Source organism: Hyperolius riggenbachi, chromosome 3, assembly GCF_040937935.1.
Source record: "Hyperolius riggenbachi isolate aHypRig1 chromosome 3, aHypRig1.pri, whole genome shotgun sequence".
NCBI classification, from domain to species: Eukaryota; Metazoa; Chordata; class Amphibia; order Anura; family Hyperoliidae; genus Hyperolius; species Hyperolius riggenbachi.
The window spans coordinates 456,836,464-456,860,598 of NC_090648.1; the positions used below are offsets into that span (position 1 = coordinate 456,836,464).

The 24,135-nt window shown below is 45.3% G+C and overlaps 1 protein-coding gene across 2 annotated transcripts in view; it reads right to left on the reverse strand.

Annotated features, from left to right (window-relative positions):
* SAR1B (secretion associated Ras related GTPase 1B) overlaps positions 1–24,135 on the reverse strand; it is a 75,360-nt gene that overhangs the window by 37,916 nt on the left and 13,309 nt on the right. For both annotated transcript variants that reach the window (XM_068273002.1, XM_068273003.1), the window contains exon 2: positions 750–825. In XM_068273002.1, coding sequence (XP_068129103.1) covers positions 750–807 — 58 coding nt within the window. In that variant the 5' untranslated portion in view covers positions 808–825. The remainder of the gene's footprint in view (positions 1–749; positions 826–24,135) is intronic.

Genomic DNA, 24,135 nt, shown 5'->3' on the forward strand with positions numbered 1-24,135 from the left:
CAGAAATCCGGCCCTGTCTCTGCCACCAATTGGGCTTTTTGGGGTTGATATTTGTTTTCAGTAATTACTTTATTTTCCATGCATTTTAAAGGGAAAAAATGAAAAAATACACTATTTCTCCAATTTCATCCCCTATATTTTTAATATAAACACTGCTACTGTACATAAAACCCACACATTTTAACTGCCTATTTGTCCTGGTTATCACAAGATTTTAATTATGTCCCTAGTACAAAGTATGGTGACAATATGGTATTTGGAAATAAAGGTGTATTTTTTCTATGATTTTTTTTATCCACTATGTTCACACACGCACGGGAGCGCGCATGTGCACGCGCACAGCGGCAGTAGCACTGTCTGATAAAAACGTCCTGGAGCCATTAAGAGGCTCTAGCAGGACGTTTTTATAAGTCAGCATGTCACTAAGTGGTTAATCTAGTGCACAGGCCTTTAGTAGGGAAAAGAGATATTACATTAGAAACCTGTCAAGTTACAAATCTTTCCCATTCTCAAACCTAAACAATTAAAAGTTTCAGATAAAATTTAAAATACAAAACAATTCATATAAGTTCAGGCTGAAATATACAGTATATTGTAAGTTGAAAATAAATACAGAGAAATATACATATGATAAAAGCCATCCCATCATTCACAGATGAATCACTGTCAGATTCTGCTGATATAAAATAAAACACGTTCAAATGGCAGAACCTCAGTGTGAAATATGACAATTGGTCTATTAGCCTCACCTAAAAACTGGAGAATGCTGCTGAAGCCGCTGGAAATCCAACTAAACAGAAAGGACATATCCAGGAGTTACTCTGCCTAAAAAACACACACACAAAAAATCAGGTTTGGTTAATATTTCCCTTTGTGAGTGTGGGACTGAAACAGAAAAGAAATCAAATACGTCTTTTATGGCCAGAGCAAAGAACGTTCTACAGAGCAGCTTTCATCAGATAATAGTGGCCAGGTTAAAGTCTGTAAATTAACTCCCTCCTGTAAATCCCATCGCAGAGCGCATGGCCGTCATTCAGGCAATAGTTCAGCACTGAGTGCGATGGGTTTAACAATATCCACATCAAATCGCAGAGAAGGGCTATGGATTTCGTAAAATGTAAAATTATCACATCGCTTTCGCTGTAAAAGTGTTTGACGTTCTTCTGAGTACATAACTGCATGACCTTCATATATCAATCAGTTGATTCAACTCAGTGTTGGTTTCTAACCCAACAAATCTGAAAAGTAATCTGTGCAGTCTGTTCACATTTGACTCATGCTGTCCTTACACTGAGGACTGTTCCCTGAACATAATAAATGTTTCTTCATCGTTTTAGCAATACTAATATTTGTATTTCTGAGACTGTGTTAGTTGCCTCAATTTGGTTTACAAACTTGTAAGATAAATGTCTGTTATACTATCCCAGGAAAACAAAAAACACATGCCGTATATACATAGAGCTTGGTGTAATTTGCCTTTTAAACTTTTTTTTTAGTAGGAGGGCTTTTTGGTTCCTTTTATCCCCCTATACATTCCTAGTAGTTTGGGTCACCCTGAGCTGCTTGGTTACTCTGTATATACGTAGATACGTACTCTGTATATATACGTAGATAAATACTTGTTCTATTTACATAACATATGTGTTGTACTGTCCACGTTTTGATCTCAGTGAATCTTATATAGTAAATAAAAAGAAAACAATTGGAGGCATTTTCCATCTTTACTGCCTCTGAATAAGCCAATTCTGATGTAATTTCCTCCCTTACTATTTTTTTCTCTCTTAAAAAGTGCACTGTCATATCTAGCTTGCTTTGTAACACATGTGAGCACAGCATAGACCGTATTTCGTCAGGTTCTGCAGAAATAGGCTTCTCAGCCTCAGCCTGTCACACTGAACTGCCCTCTGCCAATTAGTGAGGAGCATGAATGTGGGAGGGGATATAACAAGCTTGCCTGTCCTCGGCAATGTACCAAATAGTGCCAGGCTGACTAAGATAAAATTTATAACAGCAGAAACATTTATGATTATATTGGAATGCTTGTAATGCAGGGTCAGGTTGTAGATTGCATAATAAACACAGAGCAGTTGGTAAATGGAATCTGATTTAATGGCTGACAATCCCGCTTTAAAGCTGCATAACCCCTTATCCTCCATGCAGGCTGGCATTGCTCAGGATAGCTAGGAGGCCTAGGACCCACTAGAGCACTATCAGCAGCATTTTGGGGTAGCCAACGATTGCAGTGACTCCAAAAATTGCTATGCCAATAAAAGTGGTAAGGAAAGATTGCTGCAAAATCGATTTTCAATTGCCATACATAATGATTTCAAATCGATTTTGCATCTCTTGTACTACCCAGTGTGCCTAGCTTATAGAAAGGCTATATAAACTAGCTTCTTAGTGTGCAGCAATGTAGATTCCAGGACAAACAGATATTAACCCTTTAGCAGCCACATATAGTAAAACTATATACTGTAGGTGCTGCAGGGCCACATTTTTTTCTGTGTGCCTCCCCCAGCCTGGCAGGCTATGCAGAGAGCGGCAGTGAGCTGTTGTCATATTTACCTGTCAGGACACTGGACCAGCTTCTCCTCCTCCTCCAACTGCGGCGCTGCACTCCTGACATTCTCTTCTGTGCCCTGCTCACATGATATGACGGCAATCGGAACCCAGAGGATGGTGTCAGCGTTGCAGCGCCGCCAAGTGGTGGAAGAGGGGTGATGGAAGAGACTTTTCAGGCATCCGGAACAGATTACTATGACAACTCCTTGCATCCACTCTGTATGGATGCTTTAGGCAGTACAACAAGTTAAGCCAGCAGCAGATGCCCTGCCCTGCACTATCTCACACAAGATAACGCGGGTGGGGCTGCTAAAAGGTTAATTAAACGTCATAGCTAATGGCTTTTGGTTATAACACATCAAGAATAATGAACAAGTTTATTCACAACTTCCTTTTACAGACATGTGATGTAGAAAGACCTTTGTTACTAGAACTAACTGCAACCCTGTGGTTATAGCTAGTAATGCATAAATATTCACATAATAGACTAATACACATTCCAACACTAGTGTTAGGCATTAGGAGGGAGGGTTAGTGTAAGAATAAGGTACCCAGTAAGTCACTAGTAATGTATTATTAATTTTACATTATTAATTTTTTTTCAACTAACACCAACAAAGCGGTGCTTAAATCGCCAGACAGCGTCACAATATGTACTCCCGCCTTCAAAACCCATTCTTTTCTTTTCTATCTATTTATTTCTTGAGGTTAAAGTGAACCTGAAGTGAAAATAAACTTATGAGATAATGAGCCTGATGCTATTCCAGGTGATAAGTAGCTTGCAGATGCGAGCTACTTATCAGCTTGCCATCGCACGAGGATTACCGGCAAATCCTATTGCCAGTTTCACTCATGCGATGGACGATCGTTAGGGAGCATTACTCAGGCGAAAGCCTGAGCGATGCTCCCTATTCCCGGGCGATGGGGAGCGAGGTTTACGCTGTGGTACTGTCCATCAGCACCACGGCCTCGCTCCCCACACATGCGCACAACCCGCCGAACATCCGCCGCCATCTTCCGCCGCTGCATCTGGGGGTCTCCTTTAATAAGGAGACCCCCAGAGCTCCCGCCTACCGCCGCTCGTTTCCGCAACCCCCCACAAAGTTACAAAGCTACAAATTGCTTAAATTCCTTACCGCCGCTTTACACCCGCCGGCCGCCGCATCTCGCCGCAAGTCCCCGCTGTGTAATTACAGTGTACGAGTTACTGTAATTACACTCACTAATAACAGAGTCCCGGCAAAGCATCTTTGAATCAGCCGCCGGGGCTCCCCATTGGTTCACAGGCTGGACCAATGAAAATGGCTCAGCCTGTGAACCAATGGGGAGCCCCGGTGGCTGACTCAAAGATGCTTTGCGGGACTCTGTTATTAGTGAGTGTAATTACAGTAACTCGTACACTGTAATTACACAGCGGGGACTTGCGGCGAGATGCGGCGGCCGACGGGTGTAAAGCGGCGGTAAGGAATTTAAGCAATTTGTAGCTTTGTAACTTTGTGGGGGTTGCGGAGACGAGCGGCGGCCGGCGGGGAGCTCTGGGGGTCTCCTTATTAAAGGAGACCCCCAGATGCAGCGGCGATGTCGTGCGTTAGCATGTTTAGACCTGCTTTCTGCAGGTCTAAGCTAACACTCATGTCTGCCGGGAAGCATCGCTTCCCGGAGGCATGCAAAGTGTAATAGGATAGGGTGTAAGGAACTTGCTGGGCGATAATATCGCCCAAGCGAGTTCTTTTAGCACCCTGCCTAGGGATAAATGCAATTGGATCAGGCGACTTTATAGTCACCTGATTATCGGACTCACCAGCGTTTAACACTGGCGAGTCTGACAATTGCATCAGGCCCAATGAATTCTATGTTTAGTATGGATGATAAATAGAACACTAAGGCCCATATGCAATTATTTTTTTTCACCTGAGTTATCTCCTAGGAGATAATTTTCATCTTCTCTGTAAAGTAAATTTTCAGCATTTTACAACTGAAAAAGTACCAAAAAGTTGTTGAAGAAGTACTATCAAAAATATTTTGAGCATTTTCATGCTTGCTAGTGGATTAAATAGCATTTTATGACCACTTATGAAAATATCACCTAGGAGAAAACTCAGGTGAAAAAGTGAATTGCATATGGCCCCAATAGTATAAAAAAGAGTCGAGAGGCAGAGGCGAGAGAGGCTCCAGCCTCAGGGCGCAGTGTAGGAGGGGGCACACAACTCACTCAGCTATCATTCCCCTATTGTGTTTGAAGCAGAGGAAAATAAGAAAAGGGGATACATGGCAGTGACTGCCAGCCGGATAACTAGAGATTAAGGTGTTGGGGGGATGGGGGGCCCTGGGGTGCCTCTTAGGGCCTGATTCACAAAGCGGTGCAAAGTGTTTGCACGCCTGTGAAAAGCCCTTTATCACGCCTAAACTTAGTTTAGGCGTGATGTAAAGAAACTTGCGCGAAACTCCCGCGCGCAAAGTGACGCGCGCGCGCAACGCACCGCACTTCGCGCGCAGCCCCCATTAAACCCTATGGGACTTTACGCGCGCGCGTACGCGTTTGCGCACGCAAAACTTTGCACGCGGAAGCTTCGCGCGAGTTAGAGCACAAAGCGGTGATAACTTTGCTACTGCAAAGGTTATCACGCCTAAAGTCTTTTAGGCGTGATAACTGAGTTATCACCGCTTTGTGAATCAGGCCCTTAGTCTGATAGCAATCATTGTGTGACGGCTGGGGTGGGGGGGATGGAGGGGCGCACTTCAGTGTCTCAGTCTTGGGTGTTGGAGGACCTTGTCCTGGCTCTGCCCTCTGCCCGCTCTGAATCTGTCTATTAGTCTTTCTTAACATTTAATTTTATTACCACAGTTTAGTTGAACTTCAAAGAAACATTAAACATGCCATGCTTAGTTGATTTTCCACTTGCTCCTCAGCATTTTCAAGCAGGACCCTTCAGGGTTAAACGTCTGAAGGGCTGCAGGGGAAATCTGTTTGTTCCTACTCTCTCTTCTCTGCAGCCTGAGGGGTACAAAAGCTCCCAAGAAGGTGTCGCAGCCTATCAGCGGGACTTGCAGGTGACAGAGGATGTTTCTATTGGCTCTCTGCCTCGTCAGACATGGGTAATACCTCTCTGCTTCTGTGAGTCACATCTCCTGCACAGTCTCCACACTGTTTCCTATACACCAGAGCAGGTAATCACAGCACATGTTTCTGGGCTTTATCACATGTTCTAATCTTCATGAATTGACATTTACTGACATTTGTTGAGGTATTTACTGCACAAGTCGGTAATTTACCTCACTGCTTGGTAATTTCAGCTTGCCATGCTGTAACAGCCTCTATGAATTGACATTATCCTAAGAGGTCAGCTGTTTTCTGCATTACTGCATGTGGTAATGCTTTGTGAATCGAGGCCAAAATTTAATTTATTATCTATTCTAGGTATATCAACAACCATGTCCAACAACATTTTAGAATATATTTTTCAGCACTTTTCGGGGGGCAGAGAGCACTTGAAAGGGTACCAATAAATCTGTCCAGCGTTTTTGTGTTCGCATTTGACAGCGTTGATGATTGTTTTCAAAAGTGTCGTGGTTAATCGTCAGCATTCACCAAACGACAATAGAATCCGCTGGCAGTCGTCTTCCAAAAGCCAACAAAAGCTCTGGTTGTCTCCTCAAGATGTCCTGGAGATATGCGGCTGACAGGAAATGGACCAAAATTCTCAAGGTGGAGAGGACAGAAAATGGACCATAATCCTCTGGGCCAAAAATCACAATAAAAGCTTTCAAACGCAAGCGATTTAACAAACGCTGTGAACAGCTTACAAACAACTTGACTAAATTACATGGCATTTGAAAGCGGTCAGTGTTCAGCGTTTGAAAGGCCCCCTGTGGCTTCTGGGCCCCCCTGTGGAGGCATCTCTTGCAGGGTCTATTGTTACGCCCCTGCTGTAGTGGCTGCTTTCCCAAAAGTCATACCACAGATGCAATTTGAGGACCAAGAAGAGGCATATAGGGTTAACAAATCAGTGGGTGGCCTTAAAGTGAAACCAAGATCAAAATAAACTGATGAGATATACAATTGGATCTGTCCTTCTACTCCTAGAAATGACTTTTTTAGACATCTCATGGTTTTATTATCTGTATAAACATTTACAAAGCAGGTTTTAATGTTTTATTGTCTCTGCTCAACTGCAGTGTCTCAAGAGTCCCAGAGCTAAAATACATGACCTTGTTATCTACCCCTTTCAGTCAGAAGCCCAGTTATCTGCTTAGGAAAATGTTTTATAGCTGCAATCTGTTATCAGTGAGGGACACTATAGCCCGATTGTGTCCCCAATGAAGAAAAACTGTCAGTTGCATAGCTGGATATTCACTTTTAGGCAGGGAAAAAAGAAAAGCATAAATGTCTGTATACTTGCCACAGTCAACACATCACATGTCATCTCGGGTACACTTTAAGGACTGGTTCACACGGACGATTGCATGGGGGTAAACAATGTCCACGGCGCTCATCATTTAAGCGATGTCTATTCAAGTCACCAGTACGATTGTTTACCATCATTCACGCAAATGTTGCACTCGATCGCATAGTCTCCAGTTGTCTTGGTTTTTTTTCTGGACTCGATTGGCTAACAGTAGGTAAAAAAAGACCCATTTGCCAAACGACAAGAACTGATGCCAAACGCCACTTTGCTTGTTTGCGCCCGTGTGAACTGGCCCATAGGCATGAAACTGGAGTGCTGATAGAGGAGGAGTAAAACTGGCCAGAGGGGGACCGCCATGCAAAAATAATAACCAAGGTGCTATTGGGAAATATTCTGCTGGTCAGGTTAAAACTCTTCAACTTTAGTTCACTGAAAAAAAGGTGTCCTCTACAGACACAATTTTCTTCTGAAGGAATGCAGATGAAGCACCTAGTAAAGCAAAGGTCAAGAACATTCAAACATCAGACAATACACGTCAGCACTCAGGAGTTTTACTTGCTGCAGAGCGACAATCCCAAAATAATTAGAAGGCCCCGTCACAGGAGAAGAAACACGGTGACGTCGCAGGGATCGTCAGGTTACAATGTTCAACACAGATCTGTGCAGGTGACTCACACAGAGATCCACGCTCAGCACTGAGTCATGCCTGTCTAGTAAGACATACCGAAAATTGTTCCAGGGCTTCTCTGAATCTAAACTGATACTTTGAAATGCATTTCTTAAATACCTGCCGAATCAGCAGCAAGTTTACAATAAACTTGTTTAAAGGGAAGGTCCAGGCAAAAAAAAAAAAAAAAAAAAAGTTTCACTTACCTGGGGCTTCTACCATCCCCATGCAGCCATCCTGTGCCCTCGTAGTCACTCACTGCTGCCCCAGTCCCCCTGCTGGCAGCTAGTTTAGTTTTTGCCGACCTCGGAGGTCGGGGGCCGCATTGCGTACATTTTTACGCATTCCCGCTAGTGCAGGAACATGCGGCCCCCGACCTCCGAGGTCGGCAAAAACTAAAGTAGTCCTCATGCCCACCACTGCTCTCGTTCTCCTCCGACCCCCGCCCCACCCACCTTATTGTGAAAAATGCCCCCGCAGCCACTTCCTGGACTGCCGGGTTGGGCAATCTTACCTGTCTGACGTCTTCTTCGTCCATCCCTCGGCGCCTCCCAAGATGCGCTCCACGCGCGTCACATGAGTACAAACACTTCCTCCTTCAACTCGGAAGGAGGAAGTGTTTGTAATCACGTGACCACCACTTGGACCACATCGTGGGAGGCGCCGAGAGACGGACCGAAGAAGACGACAGACAGGTAGGATTGACCTCAGTATAGATAGTACAGTTGCCCCAGTATAGATAGTATAGTTGTCTCAGTATAGATAGTATAGTTGCGCCAGTATAGGTAGTAAGGTTGCCCCAGTATAGATAGTATAGTTGCCCCAGTATAGGTAGTATAGTTTCCCCAGTATACATAGTATAGTTGCCCCAGTATAGATAGTATAGTTGCCCCTAGTATAGATAATATAGTCATCCCAGTATAGGTAGTATAGTTGCCCCGGTATAGGTAGTATAGTTGCCCCAGTATAGATAGTATAGTTGCACCAGTATAGATAGTATAGTTGCCCCAGTATAGATAGTATAGTGGTCCCCAGTATAGATAATATAGTCGTCCTAGTATAGGTAGTATAGTTGTCACAGTATAGGTAGTATAGTTGCCTCAGTATAGATAGTATAGTTGCCCCAGTATAGGTAGTATAGTTTCCCCAGTATAGATAGTATAGTTGCCTCAGTATAGATAGCATAGTTGCCCCAGTATAGATAGTATAGTTGTCTCAGTATAGATGGTATAGTTGCCCCAGTATAGATAGTATATTTGCCCCAGTATAGATAGTATAGTTGCCCCAGTATAGGTAGTATAGTTTCCCCAGTATAGGTAGTATAGTTGCCTCAGTATAGATATTATAGTTGCCCCAGTATAGATAGTATAGTTGTCTCAGTATAGATAGTATAGTTGCCCCAGTATAGGTAACTAATATACTGTAGTTGCCCCAGTATAGAGACCACACAGACCTCAGATCAGACAGACCCGCTCAACCGCTGTGAAAGGAAAGCGACCCGCCTCCTATCAGCGTGTATACAGGAAGTATTATTTCCTGTATATGCACTGATTGGAGGCGGGCCACTCTCCTGTCACAGCGGCTGAGCGGGTCTGTCTGATCTGAGGTCTGTGTGGTCTCTATACTGGGGCAACTACAGTATATTAGTTACCTATACTGGGGCAACTATACTATCTATACTGAGACAACTATACTATCTATACTGGGGCAACTATGCAGAGGAAGCAGCCACCATGAAGGTAATACGATTGGTGGCGGGGAAGGGGGGGGGGGGAAGGCGGGCGAGATGCTGCACAAATGCGTCACTTGGCATCATGGGCGGGAAGGCACTGCATGTATCTCTGATGAGCGACATCCATCAAAGGTGTCTACTCACCTTTACATGTGATTCTTGCCTGATGCAAGATAAGCCACTGACAAGTTTGCTTTGGGTGCTCTTTACACCTGCTTCAAACTCACATAGCCTTGCAACTCTCAAAGGTATTTCTTGTTGGAGTATCAACAGGATTATTACCTAAACTGTAGTACAGTAAAACAACCACAAGTTGTCACTGTGTGTAAAATGCGATGGTGATATTTATGGGATTGTCATTTCCTGTATTCTCTCTGTCCAAAGCAAGCTGCATTTCCTGATGGCCACCATCACACGCCACGTGTGATTTATATCTTTATATAGTTTCTCTTCAGTAAAGATTGCTAACTTGTTATACTGGGTGCCTATCTGTATCTACAGAACACTAAGCTCCAATAGTTCTTTCATCTCCTAATAATGGTAACACCCACAGGCTGCATACCTCTGATGCAAAGCACTGGTATAGGTCACATGGTAGAAAAGGTTTATTGATACACAGAAACTATATATAGAAGTTAACCAAGTCAGTTCTATAAACTGAGTGAGAAAGATATAATTATTCTACTACGATGACTAAGTTGCAGGATGTAGTTTAACATAATAACCTTCATTCATGTGTCAACAAGGGTGTGATTCAAGGTAAATATCTAAAATTAACACTTGATTATTTTATCTACTAAACGTTAAATAAGCTATGCAAGTTCTAAAGTACAATTTAAATTAAAGTGAACCTGAGGTGAAAATAAACTGATGAGATAAACAATTGTATGTATCCTCCTACTCCTATAAATGACTTTTTTCTAGATACCCCATGGTTTTATTTTATATTTAAACATTTACAAAGGAGATTGAACGTTTTGCTGTCTCTCCTTAGTGGCAGCCTATTAAGTGTCCCTGAGTGAAGATACATTAACTATTGACATTGGTTTTTTTTATCTCCCTCTGCTCTCAGCTTTATTCTGCCAGGAAAAGTTTTATGGCTGTAATTTTCTTATGAGTGATGCTCACTATATTCCGACAAGGCACCCACAAGAGAGGAGCTGTCACTTCCATGCCTAAACATTAACTCTTTCAGACAGCAAAATAAAACAAGTAAACCAGTCTGGTTATTAATATGTTTTGCACTCTACATACACGTTTATCTCATCGTGTCACATGTCCCCTCAGGTACACTTAAAGGAGTCATCAGGGGAAAAAATTAATAAAATAAGTGCTACTTACCGGGGGCTTCCTCCAGCCCCAAGCTCCCAGCATGTCCCTCGCCGCAGCTCTCCCCACAGCCGTTCGCCGCAGCTCCGTCCCGGTCCCCGGCAATGACGTCAGGGCGATCTCCAGTTCGGCCTGTACTGCGCCTGCGTGAGCGGCGCTGTCAATCACCGCCACATGGGCCGGAGCGGGCTGCGCAGACGAAGTAGTTCTGCACCTGCGCAGTCCGCTCCGGCCCACGTGGCGGTGATTGACAGCGCCGCTCGCGCAGGCGCAGTACAAGCCGACCTGGAGGTCACTCTGACGTCATCTCCGGGGACCGGGACGGAGCTGCGGCGAACGGCTGACTGCAGAGCTGCGGCGAGGGACATGCTGGAAGCTTGGGGCTGGAGGAAGCCCCCGGTAAGTAGCACTTACTTTATTAATTTTTCCTGATGACCTCTTTAAAGTTAGCCATACAAAAAACAACTACCAGTAGGAGGCACCAATAGGAACTAGAAAACTTGAAAACATTTTAAAAAGGAGGAAGGAGGATAAGTGGTGGACTTGCTTCAAAAAGAAGAACCAATAATAAAGTCAAAAATAAAAACAGCCCATTTCTTGGATTTCTCTCTTATTCAGATCAGTCTAAAGCAGGGGTGTCAAACTCAAATACAAAGTAGGTCGAAATTGTACACTGGGACCCTGTCGCGGCCGTGGGCCAACCTCAATGTCTACGGGCCACCTTCCTCCTTTATAAAGTTCCCAGGTGTCTAATGGCTGTCCTCCAACACCCATACAGTTCCCTGGTGTCTCGTGGTACTCACTCCCCTATATAGTTCCCTGGTGTCCGGAGGCCCCCAGCCTCCCCTATACAATTCCCTAGTGTTTAGCACTTTCCCCCTGCCTCCCACAAATGGCTTCATTGGTGTTCTAGGGCTTCACCTCTAATATAGCTTTCCTGGTGGCCTAGAGTGAGCCAAACATAATGCAAAGTAAGGGAACCACTTGAGGGCCAAATTTAATGGCTCTGAGGGCCAAATTTGGCCCACGGGCCGGAGTTTGACATGTATGGTCTAAAGCATACATGCCAAACTTTGACCCGCGGGCCAAGTCTGGCAAGCAGAGCCATCAAATCTTACTCTTAAGTGGTTTCCCCACTTTGGATTATGTGTGGCCAACTCTAGACCACAAGGGAAGCTATACTGGGGGTAGAGACCTAGATCACCAGGGAAGCCATATGGAGGAGGACGAGGAAAAGCATTAGACTCCAGGGAACTGTATAGGGGAGGGGGGGGGGGCACTAGACACCAGGGAACAGTTTAGGAGAAGGAAGGTATCCACTAGGCACCAGGGAATTGTATGTAGGGGGGGGGGTTCACTAGACACCAGGGAACTGTATAGGGGAAAGAGGGAGTCCACTAAATGCCAGGGAACTCTATAGGGGAGGGAGGGAGGACCACTAAACATCAGGGAACTGTATAGGGGAGGGAGGAGGCATTAAAGAGAATTAGAGACGAAGCACCCTCATGTATTTTACCATATATATCAATGGGAACATGACAGTAAACACCTACCCTGCTCTCCGTTTCATTCTTCTCTGCTAAATCTGCCTGTTATCAGCCCTGATAAGAATCCCCGACTCAGCATTCAGTCTAGCTTTGCCCGGAAGGATTATAGTCAGTCTTCTGTGATGTCTTTTCAAGCCCAGGTCTGCCTCCTTGTGGCTCTGCTTTCCTGCTATTTATCCTCGAAGCAGCAAATCAGAGCCACAAGGGGGCAGGCTTGGGCTTGAAAAGGCATCACAGAAGACTGACTCAGCTATAATCATTCCGGTGAAAGCTAGACTGAATGCTCAGTCGGGGATTCTTATCAGGGCTGATAACAGGCAGATTTAGCAGAGAAGAATGAAACAGAGAGCAGAGTAGGTGTTTACTGTCATGTTCTCATTGATATATATGGTAAAATACAGGGTGCCTCGTCTCTAGTTCCCTTTAAGCCCCATCTACACCATAACATTTTTTGTCCAATTCGATTCATGGATTTGATTCAATCGAACATGTCCGATCGAGATTCGATTCAATTAAATTAGCCATTGTTTTGCAATGGCAAATTGAATCAAATTGAATTGAATCACAATCGGACATGTTGGATTGAATCGAAACAAATCAATGAATCGAATCGGACACAAAATTGTATGGTGTAGATGGGGCTTAAGATATGAGAGAATTGTACAGGAAAAGGAGGAGGGCCAGTACAGTAGACACCAGGGAACTGTATAGGGGAGGGAGGGGGGCATTATATACCAGGAAACTTTATAAGGAAGGGAGGTGATCACTAGACATTGAGGTTGGCCCCCATGACAGTGTTCAGTTTCAGACCACTATGTATTTGAGTTTAACACACATGGTTTAGACTAGAGTATCAAGTGCAGAGCAGAGCACATCCTACTTAAAGTGAGCCTGAACTGAGAGGGATATGGAGATTGCTATATTAATTTCCTCTTAAACAATACCAGTTGCCTGGCCTCATGCACCAGTAGTGTCTGATTCACACATGAAACAAACATGCGGTAAATGCAATCAAACTTGTTTCCCTTTAAGCCTATAGTTTCTTATCTTTGATGAAAGATTGGGTGTCCCGCCCTCTTTTCCCTTCCCTCTGTTTTTTGAGCGTGGTTACCCAGCGTGGTTGCCTTATAGGTAACCCATGTTTCTAAGCAGTCCTGGGCCACCCATAAGGTGGGGTGAGGCAGGGTCCTCAGGCAGCAGAAGTGGGGGGGGGGGGTGGCGCCCACCTGGCCGTGGGTGGAGGGCCTCCAAAGCTGGAGGGGGTGGCAGGCAGGAAGGGGGCAGCGGGCACAGCGGTGGGGAGGGGGTTGGATACCCCCTCCCTCACCGGGGTCCCCCAGTCAGCGCTTCCCCTCCAGCTATTAGTGCAGTGTACAATCAGGCAGTGGGCGGGGAAGCGATGACTCACTTCCTTCCGCGATCCAGCATGTGTTCCACCGCTCGTCACTTCCTGCAATTCCTCCCACTGTACTGTACAGTGGACGGCACTGCAGGAAGTGACGTGCAGTGGAACGCAGCGCTGTAACATCAAGGAGGTGAGTCATCACTTCCCCGCCCGCTGCTTGATAATTGTACACCGCTAATAGCTTGAGGGGGAGTGCAGACCGGGGGGACCCAGGCGGGTGCCCGCTGCTCCCCCTCCTGCCAGGCTACCTATACTGGGGGCAATTATACTACCTGGGGGGAGGGCGCCATCTTCATAAGTTTGCCTCAGGTGGCAAAAAGTCTAGAACCGGCCCTGTTTCTGAGTATCCATTACCTTTTTTTTAACTATCTACATATTTGGTGTTAATGATTAATTAATAATTATTTCACTAGAATGGATTATTCGGTTCTTATCACAGCACAGGTTGATTCAGAAGGGATGATTGATCAAACACAAGAGAAGCGCAATAAAGATAAGTGTATGGGTGTAGTTATGAGATCTCTTAAAGAGACAATGAAGCGGAAAAAAAATATGGAATAATGATTTGTATGTATAGTACAGCTAAGAAATAAAACATTTGGAGCAGAGACATACGTCTAATATTGTTTCCAGTACAGGAAGAGTTAAGAAACTCCAGTTGTTATCTATGCAAAAGAGCTCCACAACTTTCAAAGTCGCAGAGAGCTTTGTCTTCTGAAGCTTGTTATCTCAAGTGTCTGGCACCGTATTAGTTTTTCTTCTGCAGGGGACAGATCAAAAGTTCACTAGCCTGCTCTTTAAAATCATTTAGAATGCTGAGTAGTGTGTAAACTGCAAAATAAGAGAATGATGCAATGTTATACAAAGAACTATATAACTGAAAATAAAAATATGAGAATATTTTCTTTGCTACTAATGTTCTAGTAATTATCCATACTACACAACCAATTCATTATATCATAATTTTTTTTCCCGCTTCTGATTAACAGAAATTTTCCAAACCGACTGATGGATGTTCTTCCAATTTTACACTCAGTCGTGTTCATTTTGTGTTGATACGATACAGAATCATTTCACGGTCTATGGTTTTCAACATCTGGCAATTGCTTTAATAAAATGTATCAAACCCTTATAAAGTTGGACAAAGGACACAGGATGTGTGGTCACAACAAGTGTCATGTGTGACTCTGTTCGGACTGTTTCGTCGGACCCTGGGGTGCTTCTTTTTACCCTGCAGCCCTGGGGGGACTCTGCCTCTGTCTCTCTCCTCTTTCCCTGGTTCTTTCTCTTCTCTCTTTCCTTCCTCAGTCTCTTTAGCTATTCCTTCTCTTTTTCTCTCTTTTCGCTGTCCACTTTTCTCCAGGACACACGGCGGGGCGTCTGGAGCTGCTGCAGAGCTGAGCGAGCGCCACCAGCAGATGGCCACCAGCTGCTCCCCTCACACAGCTCTCCAGACTTCCCCACGCGTCCGTCATTATAGCTAGTGTGCTGTATATATAGGTATATGCTACTTGTACTACTGTACCTGACTGTATATGTTGGATTGCATGCATGTGTTTGTACCATCTCCGACCCTGTCTGTGCCAAAAATAATTCCGGGTACAACCCCCGTTGTACTTGGCGAAATAAACGTGATTCTGATTCACGATCAAACGAATTCTGCTGACCCTGACCTGAAAAGGGATGGAAATCTGGACAGAGTTCATTTGAGAGCTACTACTGAATGCCCGGTACACACCATGCAATTTCCTGTCAGATAGATGGGATGAATCGATTATATCTGACAGGTCCGGTCTCATTTTACTGATCTACTGTGTATAGATGTGATCTGAAATTGATCAGAAATACGATTGGAAATCAGATCAGTCCTGTCGGAAATAATAATTTCAATCCATCTATCTGATGGGAAATTGCATGGTGTGTACCAGGCAGGGCAGGTTCTAGCAATTTTGCTCCCCCCAGCAGAGACGTGGTATCGCATAGATGTGGCTGCTCCCCTCCTCGAATGTCTCCGTCACCCCTCCCCCAGGCAGCAGAGAAGCAATAATAGCGTAGAAGCAGCGCACCACATCACTCAACCTTTCAGTGGTATAACAATCGGATAACCAACCACACGTCCTGCTTCCTCTCTGACTACAGTGGCAACTCATGTGACCCGGCAGCATGTACTAACGGGTCACATGAGGCACCGCTGGAGATCCCATGGCTGGAACGCTGTGAGTGACCTACACTACATCTATGCTATATCATGGCTTGTTTACGGCAATTAAAGGAATACTGTAGGGGGGGGGGGGGTGTCGGGGGAAACTGAATTGAACTTACCCGGGGCTTCGAATGGTCCCCCGCAGATGTCCTGTACCCGCGCAGCCACTCGCCAATGCTCCGGCTCCGCCTCCAGTTCACTTCTGGAATTTCAGACTTTAACCTGCCTGGCGTTCTATTAAGATCGCCAGGGAGGCTGCGGGAGGTTTTTTTTTTAATAAAAAAAAAAACTATTTCATGCAGCCAACTGAAAGTTGGCTGCATGAAAGCCCACTAGAGGGCGCTCCGGAGGCGTTCTTCTGATCACCTCCGGCGGCCAGAAGTAACACGGAAGGCCGCAATGAGCGGCCTTCCGTGTTTCGCTTACCTCGTCACCATGGCGACGAGCGGAGTGACGTCATGGACGTCAGCCGACGTCCTGACGTCAGCCGCCTCCGATCCAGCCCTTAGCGCTGGCCGGAACTTTTTGTTCCGGCTACGCTGGGCTCAGGCGGCTGGGGGGACCCTCTTTCGCCGCACTGCAGCGGCGATCAGGCAGCACACGCGGCTGGCAAAGTGCCGGCTGCGTGTGCTGCTTTTTATTTGAGCCAAATCGGCCCAGCAGGGCCTGAGCAGCAGGCTCCGGCGGTACTGGACGAGCTGAGCTCGTCCAGACCGCTCAGCAGGTTAAAGTCTGAAAACCACTGTGCCTGCGTGGCCGTGTCCTCGCTCCCGCTGACGTGACGCAGGAGCGTACTGTGTAGGCCCGGTATGGTCTGGGCCTGCGCAGTGCGCTCCGGGTGACGTCAGTGGGAGCAAGGACACAGCAACGCAGGTGTAGTGGTTTTCAGATTTTAAAGTCTGAAATTCCAGAAGTGAACCAGAGGCGGGGCCGGAGCATTGGGGAGTGGCTGTGCGGGCACAGGATGCCAGCGGGGGACCATTAGAAGCCCCAGGTAAGTTCAATTCATCTTCCCCCGACCCCCCTACAGTGTTCCTTTAAGTAACAAGCTTTATCTTCGAGGGAGTTAGTGTCAGGACAGGAGGGGTACATTTGGGTGATGTAGGGCCTATGCTGCCCTCTAATTGCTGCTGCCTTGAAGCACACGATTCACACTGCTTTATAGAAGAACCGTCCCTCGTACCAGGCATTGGAGGTTCAGCTAAAAGTAAAGGTTCTACTGTCAAAGCAAACTGGGTTCTTTGGCAGAAGCACAGTTGGCTGTGTGGATACGCTGTGCCTGTTGCAGTGTCCATTACATGTCTGTTGCCTTGTTCACACTATGCACCATTCTGCGTCTGCTTGTCTCTGCTGCTATTGCACAAGTCCACACCCCCACTGCGGCCAAGGACAAGCGTTGCCATACCCATGGGAGCCCTGGCAGAAGCATATGGCTGGGAGCCTCCCATTGGATTGAAACAGAGTGGTAAACCAATGAGCATTCTCCCTGGGAAGGGAGGATTCCTATTTGTTGGCTTCAATGCAACATGCTTCTGTGGGTCTCCCAATGATATAGCGGCGCCAGTCCCCGAAAGCTAGCAGACCTGAGCGGCAGCGGATCTGCCAGGTGGTGGTGATTAGAGATGCGAAGTTCGGATCTTTTCAATGATCCGGATGATTCGATTCGGATCATTGAAAAGATCCGGATCTTTGATCCGAATCTCGGATCATTTTACTACAGAAGCATTCGGGGGTGAAATGACTAGCATGACAGGTTTTCCCTGCAGTGGGCAGAGAAGGGGAGGGGGGTGGACGCAGGGCCGGGCCGAGGCATAGGCTGGAGAGGCTCCAGTCTCAGGGTGCAGTGTAGGAGGGGGCGCACAATTCATTCAGCTGTCATTCCTAATTGTGTATAAAGCAGAAAGAAATAAGAAAAGGGGATACATAGCAGTGACTGCAAGCCAGATAACTAGATAATAAGGTGTTGGGAAGGTTGTGGGCCCTGTGGCCCTCTTAGTCTAATAGCAATCAGTGTGTGACAGCTGGGGTGGGAGGGATGGAGTTGCGCACTTTGGTGTCTCAGCCTTGGGTGCTGGAGGACCTTGTCCCTGCTCTGGGTGGACACACAGAGAAGGGGAGAAGATGGACAGAGGGCAGGGAGTGGACAGAGAAGGGAGGAGGGACGAGCAGAGAGCAGAAATGTTTTTTTTTTGCACACAATACCCACATGCTGCAATCATATGCTTTACATATATTTCACCTATATGTGCATCTGTATACTTTGAATGCAAACGTCGCACAGTGAAAGAAAGCATTCCCCAAAGCATTCCCAGAAGTGAAGTGCAGCTGTTTAGAGCAGTGTAGGAGGATCATATTGCACAGTAATCACAGTGCCTGCCCTTCTAGCCCAGCACGCTGCCTTACTGAGCTGAGCCAAAAGTTTCCAATTTGTTCACTGCACAACTACGGAACAGACAGCCTATAATGAGCAGCACGTTATAGCCAGTATGTGTGCTCTACACATATCTGGCAGTGGCACCCATGTCCCCTCTCTCTGATCTACCTGTGGCTGCAAGCCTGGCTCCCCTCCAACAGAGCGATCCATCTCTGCTCTGCTTCCAGGACACCGCTGCCCCCTTTGCGATCCGAATCACTCATTTTGATGATTCGGATGATTCGACTCACAGTCACAAAAGAGATTCGAATCAAATCGTTCATGATCCGGACAACACTAGTGGTGATACAGAAGGTGACAGAATAATAAAAGAATGCAAATGAATATGCACAGCAAACAGCCTTGTAAGACTGGACATTGTCCACTCCCATAGGCTGCTTCCACAAGTATCCCCAAGAGTATTGCATGAGTATCTGCCTTTCAGCACTGCAGTGATCTGACCAAACACCGAACAGTTGGTACTGAAATGTTTAAAAAAAGGAAATAAATATTTCCCCCTCTATATCCCTCACACTACAGGGTCACTATCCCACCCATCCGTGGAACTTGCCAGTTTCAGTTTTATGCACTGGGCGTCCTGCTCTTCTGACCCCGTTTCCCAGTTCATGGCTCCTGATCCCATTCACTGTAATTCCATCCAGTTCCTGCTTCTTTATTTGCCAGGCTTTTGCCCTTAGTTGTATGCTTTGTATATTTGTAATTGCTGTACATGGGTGTTATTTGGTTTTGTTCTCTGTGCTCGGGGTTGGATCACTGTAGCAAAGTAGCTGCTGTGTCAGTTTGCACTTTCTGTATCTAGTTTATCTTTCATTCAATCTAGTTTTCCTTATATGGAACCCGAAGTGAAAGTGATATGGAGGCTGACATGTTTATTTGCTTTTAAATAATGCAGATTGCCTGGCTGCCCTGCTGACCCTCTGCCTCTTATACTTTCAGCCATAGACCCTGAACAAGCAAGCAGATGAGACGTCTATGACAAATCTGACAAAATTATCCGCATGCTTGTTCCAGGTGTGTGATTTAGACCCTCTACTGACCAGAAAGATCAGCAGGACTGTCAGGCAACTTGTATTGTTTAAAAGAAGAAATGTAGACCGGCACCATCCAATAAATATAACTCAAGCGATTTATTGTGCAGACGTCATGACACAATGAACCTGTCAGCATCTCACTAATTTATCATCAACATCCTCTTTATATAGCTACTACCATGGAAGAGCAACCAATCACGTTGAAGAAGTCGCCTGTGGCGACCAATCCCCTACTGTCTCGCTCTAGCGGACCTTGTGGGGGACTTATATATGCGCATACAACGTGCGCACAGAGTGTCAGACTCGCCAGACCGTGGGGCGGAACGGCGCAAACCACGTCCACCCAGCGCTCCGCCGACCTATAAGAGAGCACACAGTGATGTCAACAACATCAGGACACGCCTCTATCTGAGGCGGACCTGATGGGAAACTGTGGGCTCCCTCGGCGGCCTGTAAGGCCGCCCATAGACCGGTGACGCAAGCATGTGAGGCGTGTATCGCCCCCATGCGCATCATGGTAAGCGCATATGGACGGGCGTACGCCTTCCGCCCCACGGTCTGGTAAAGAACCAATTGCAAGCAGGGACCAGCAACATAGCGTATAGACAGGGAAGTGGGACATCTAGTGTTCAAACACAATATCACATATAGATAAAAGTCTATCATACATAACACTGATGGTATAGAGACCCTGTAGGTTTACAATATGGTGTCATCTTGTGGAGACAATCTAATTAGCTATTACAAAAAGATCCACATATAATCAAAATGTTGTAGTGACCATAGATGGTATAAAGCAATAGAAAATTATAAAAACGGTGGAAAATTATAAAAAGGGAGTCATATCATAATCTCTATTCATACCCCTTGGTTCAATCGTATCTAACCTTCGTATCCAGTAAGCCTCACGGTAAAGCAATTTCTTAATTCTATTACCTCCTCTCCTCCCCCACTTAACCTGTTCAATAACCTGAAATCTAAGTTGGCTTGTAGTATGTCCTGCAATGGCGAAATGTGCTGGAACGGGTAACTCAACTTTTTTTGTTCTAATGGTACTTTTATGGGCAGTAAGTCTATCTTTGATTCTCTGTGTGGTCTGGCCTATATACAATAGGCCACATGGACATTTTAATGAATATATCACAAATCTGGAGTTACAGTCAAATTGGCCTTTTATATCAAATTTTGTACCATTATGTGGATGTATAAAGTGGTTCCCTTTAATGACACTGTTACAATGTACACAACCCAAACATGGGTATGTGCCATTGGGTCTTGTAGAAATAATTGATTTTTTCTGGGACCCTAAATCAGCATGTACTAATTTGTCACGGAGTGTGGGTGCTCTTTTGTATGACATAAGAGGAGGGGCCTGGAACTCAGGTATATCAGGGAAATTCTCTTTTAACAGAGACCAATTGGTACGTATAATCTTAGCTATGCGGTCACTATAAACATTGTATTGGCTGACAAATGGGATTCTTTTATTGTGTCCTCGTCTTCTGCTAGTTCTACCTGATCTATCCTCATCAAGACTTTGTCGTGCTTTATCCAACAGTGGCTTGGGATAATGTCTACGTTTAAACCTGTCAGTCATCTCGTCTAGTCTCATGTCTCTAAGTTGATTGTCATCAACTATACGTTTTACTCTCGCAAACTGGCTACCAGGGATCGACAGAATAGTGCTAGGGGGGTGAAAACTATCATATAGCAAAGTGGAATTAGTGTCAGTGGGCTTGACATATAAGTCTGTAGATAATCTACCATTAACAAGTTTGACCATCGTGTCTAAAAAACTGACCTCACATTGATCACAATTGATAGTCAGCCTAATCGCTGGACACTGTATATGTAGTTGGCTTACCAGATCTTCAAGGCTCGAACGTGGCCCCGCCCACACGCAAAAGACATCATCTATATAACGCATCCAACAAAATGCAAATTTAGTAAAAATATCATTAGTATAGACAAAAGTCTCCTCATAAGCATTCATAAAGATGTTTGCATAGGACGGGGCCACATTCGAGCCCATAGCTGTGCCCCTTAGCTGTAAATAAAACTGGTCCTCGACCAAAAAGTAGTTATTAGTCAAGAGCATCTTAAGTAATGCGCATAGAAAAGTAATCTGCGTCTGCGAAAAATCAGACGCACAAAAAAGCATATTTTCTACAGCCTCCACACCTCCATCATGTGGGATGGAGGTGTAGAGGCTTTCTACATCCAGAGTGACCAACATTGCCCCCTCAGGAATATCAGACAACTTTTTAAGCTCCTCTAGAAACATCGAGGTGTCTCTCAGATATGACTTGCCAGCCACTACAAATGGTCTTAGAATGTAATCTAGATACTTAGCTATTGGAGAAAAAATTGAATCGATACCGGCCACTATGGGCCTCCCCGGTGGCCGGGATCGATTTTTGTGTATCTTGGGACAGATGTAGAATACCGGAATAATCGGTTCTTTTTGAATCAAAAATTCATGTAACTTATCATCTATTACTCCCTGTCTTAATGCTTCATGTACAACTTCCTGTATCTGTATCATAAACTCCCCAGTGGGGTCCTTGGGCAACTTGCAATAAGTAGTTGAGTCAGCTAATAGGCGATAGATCTCTTCTTTATAATAGGAAGTGTCCATAATCACCACCGCTCCTCCTTTGTCCGCTTGTTTTATAGTAATCACTTCATTATCACACAGTTCACGTAAGGCTGTACGTTCTTCCACTGGTAAGTTGTGATGTATGGTAAGATTAGTCCCCAATCTGGGATTTCTAAGTAGTATGTCTATCTCCTGTTGTACTCTCTGACTGAACCTATCTATAATCTGACATGAGGGGGGGTTGAATCGACTCTTCACTCTTAAATTCGTATCCTGCAATCTAAGGGCATCTTCACCTACTTCTGGTCTAGAAAAATAAGGTCTCTCTTGAGGCATAGCGAAAAAATATTTAAGCCTGATCTGTCTGAAAAAACGGTAAAGATCTATATCCAAATCAACTAGACTGGGCCAGTTTGTGGGGGCAAAGGAAAGTCCCTTCTCCAATAGAGACTGTTGTGTTGAAGACAGGACAACTGACGAAATGTTAACGACTATGGTTTCCGCTGGTTCCCGCTCAGGTTCTTGGACTGGTTCGGTCGCTGTCTCAGGCGTTCTTTTATATTTCCTCCACTTGCCTCCGCGGCGATGTCTTCTGCGCTGGACGCATTGTCCGTTGAGGACTGGGAAGTTGTGGGCAAAAAAATCTGTTGATTCGCCCTGTTTAGGTATGGCTGGTCCCTTGGGTTTTGGTCTATCTGGGCGTCTCCTCCTGGACACTGGTTTTTGCCATGAGTAAACATAGCCTGAAGTATAGTCCAAGGCATCCCTCTGGAATTTGTCACGTTTGATATTCTCTACTTGTTTTTTATGTATTTCTAGCCGTGTTGAGAGATCCACAACATATCTGGCATATTCATCACTTGGAGAATTATCAAACAGTTTTTGTTTCAGATTCCCAATTTGAGTTTCTAATTTCGGGAGTTCTGCCATAATCCGGTCGATAGTAAGTGCCATGGAATCGAATGAAGCTTTATTCCAGATGAGCATCCACGTATTGCAGAACGTAGTATCTGTGGGAAACATAAGTGGACTCACATGTGATCTAATACCACGTGGTATCCGACCAGTTCTTAAATATTCAGCCAACGTGGAAGCATGTAGCTCTAATGATATCTTTGTTTTGGAAATCTTTTCCAGTTGTCTTTTGATCATCTTTTCGTCCACAGTGTTTAAGAACGTTGTTTCAGTCTTAACCTGAGCAACAATCCTTGCAGTATCCTCAGGTGTGTATGAGAACACGAGATCTTCCATCTGTGCTGTTTCCATGATAGATGGGGGTGCACAGTCCTGTGCTGACAAACACAATTAACTTTGTAGCAGACAGCACTCCCCGATTTTCAAAAGTCGATGTGCCAGGTCATAAGGTCCTACAGCACTCAGGACCCAAATGGTATAGAAGAAATGTAGACCGGCACCATCCAATAAATATAACTCAAGCGATTTATTGTGCAGACGTCATGACACAATGAACCTGTCAGCATCTCACTAATTTATCATCAACATCCTCTTTATATAGCTACTACCATGGAAGAGCAACCAATCACGTTGAAGAAGTCGCCTGTGGCGACCAATCCCCTACTGTCTCGCTCTAGCGGACCTTGTGGGGGACTTATATATGCGCATACAACGTGCGCACAGAGTGTCAGACTCGCCAGACCGTGGGGCGGAACGGCGCAAACCACGTCCACCCAGCGCTCCGCCGACCTATAAGAGAGCACACAGTGATGTCAACAACATCAGGACACGCCTCTATCTGAGGCGGACCTGACGGGAAACTGTGGGCTCCCTCGGCGGCCTGTAAGGCCGCCCATAGACCGGTGACGCAAGCATGTGAGGCGTGTATCGCCCCCATGCGCATCATGGTAAGCGCATATGGACGGGCGTACGCCTTCCGCCCCACGGTCTGGTAAAGAACCAATTGCAAGCAGGGACCAGCAACATAGCGTATAGACAGGGAAGTGGGACATCTAGTGTTCAAACACAATATCACATATAGATAAAAGTCTATCATACATAACACTGATGGTATAGAGACCCTGTAGGTTTACAATATGGTGTCATCTTGTGGAGACAATCTAATTAGCTATTACAAAAAGATCCACATATAATCAAAATGTTGTAGTGACCATAGATGGTATAAAGCAATAGAAAATTATAAAAACGGTGGAAAATTATAAAAAGGGAGTCATATCATAATCTCTATTCATACCCCTTGGTTCA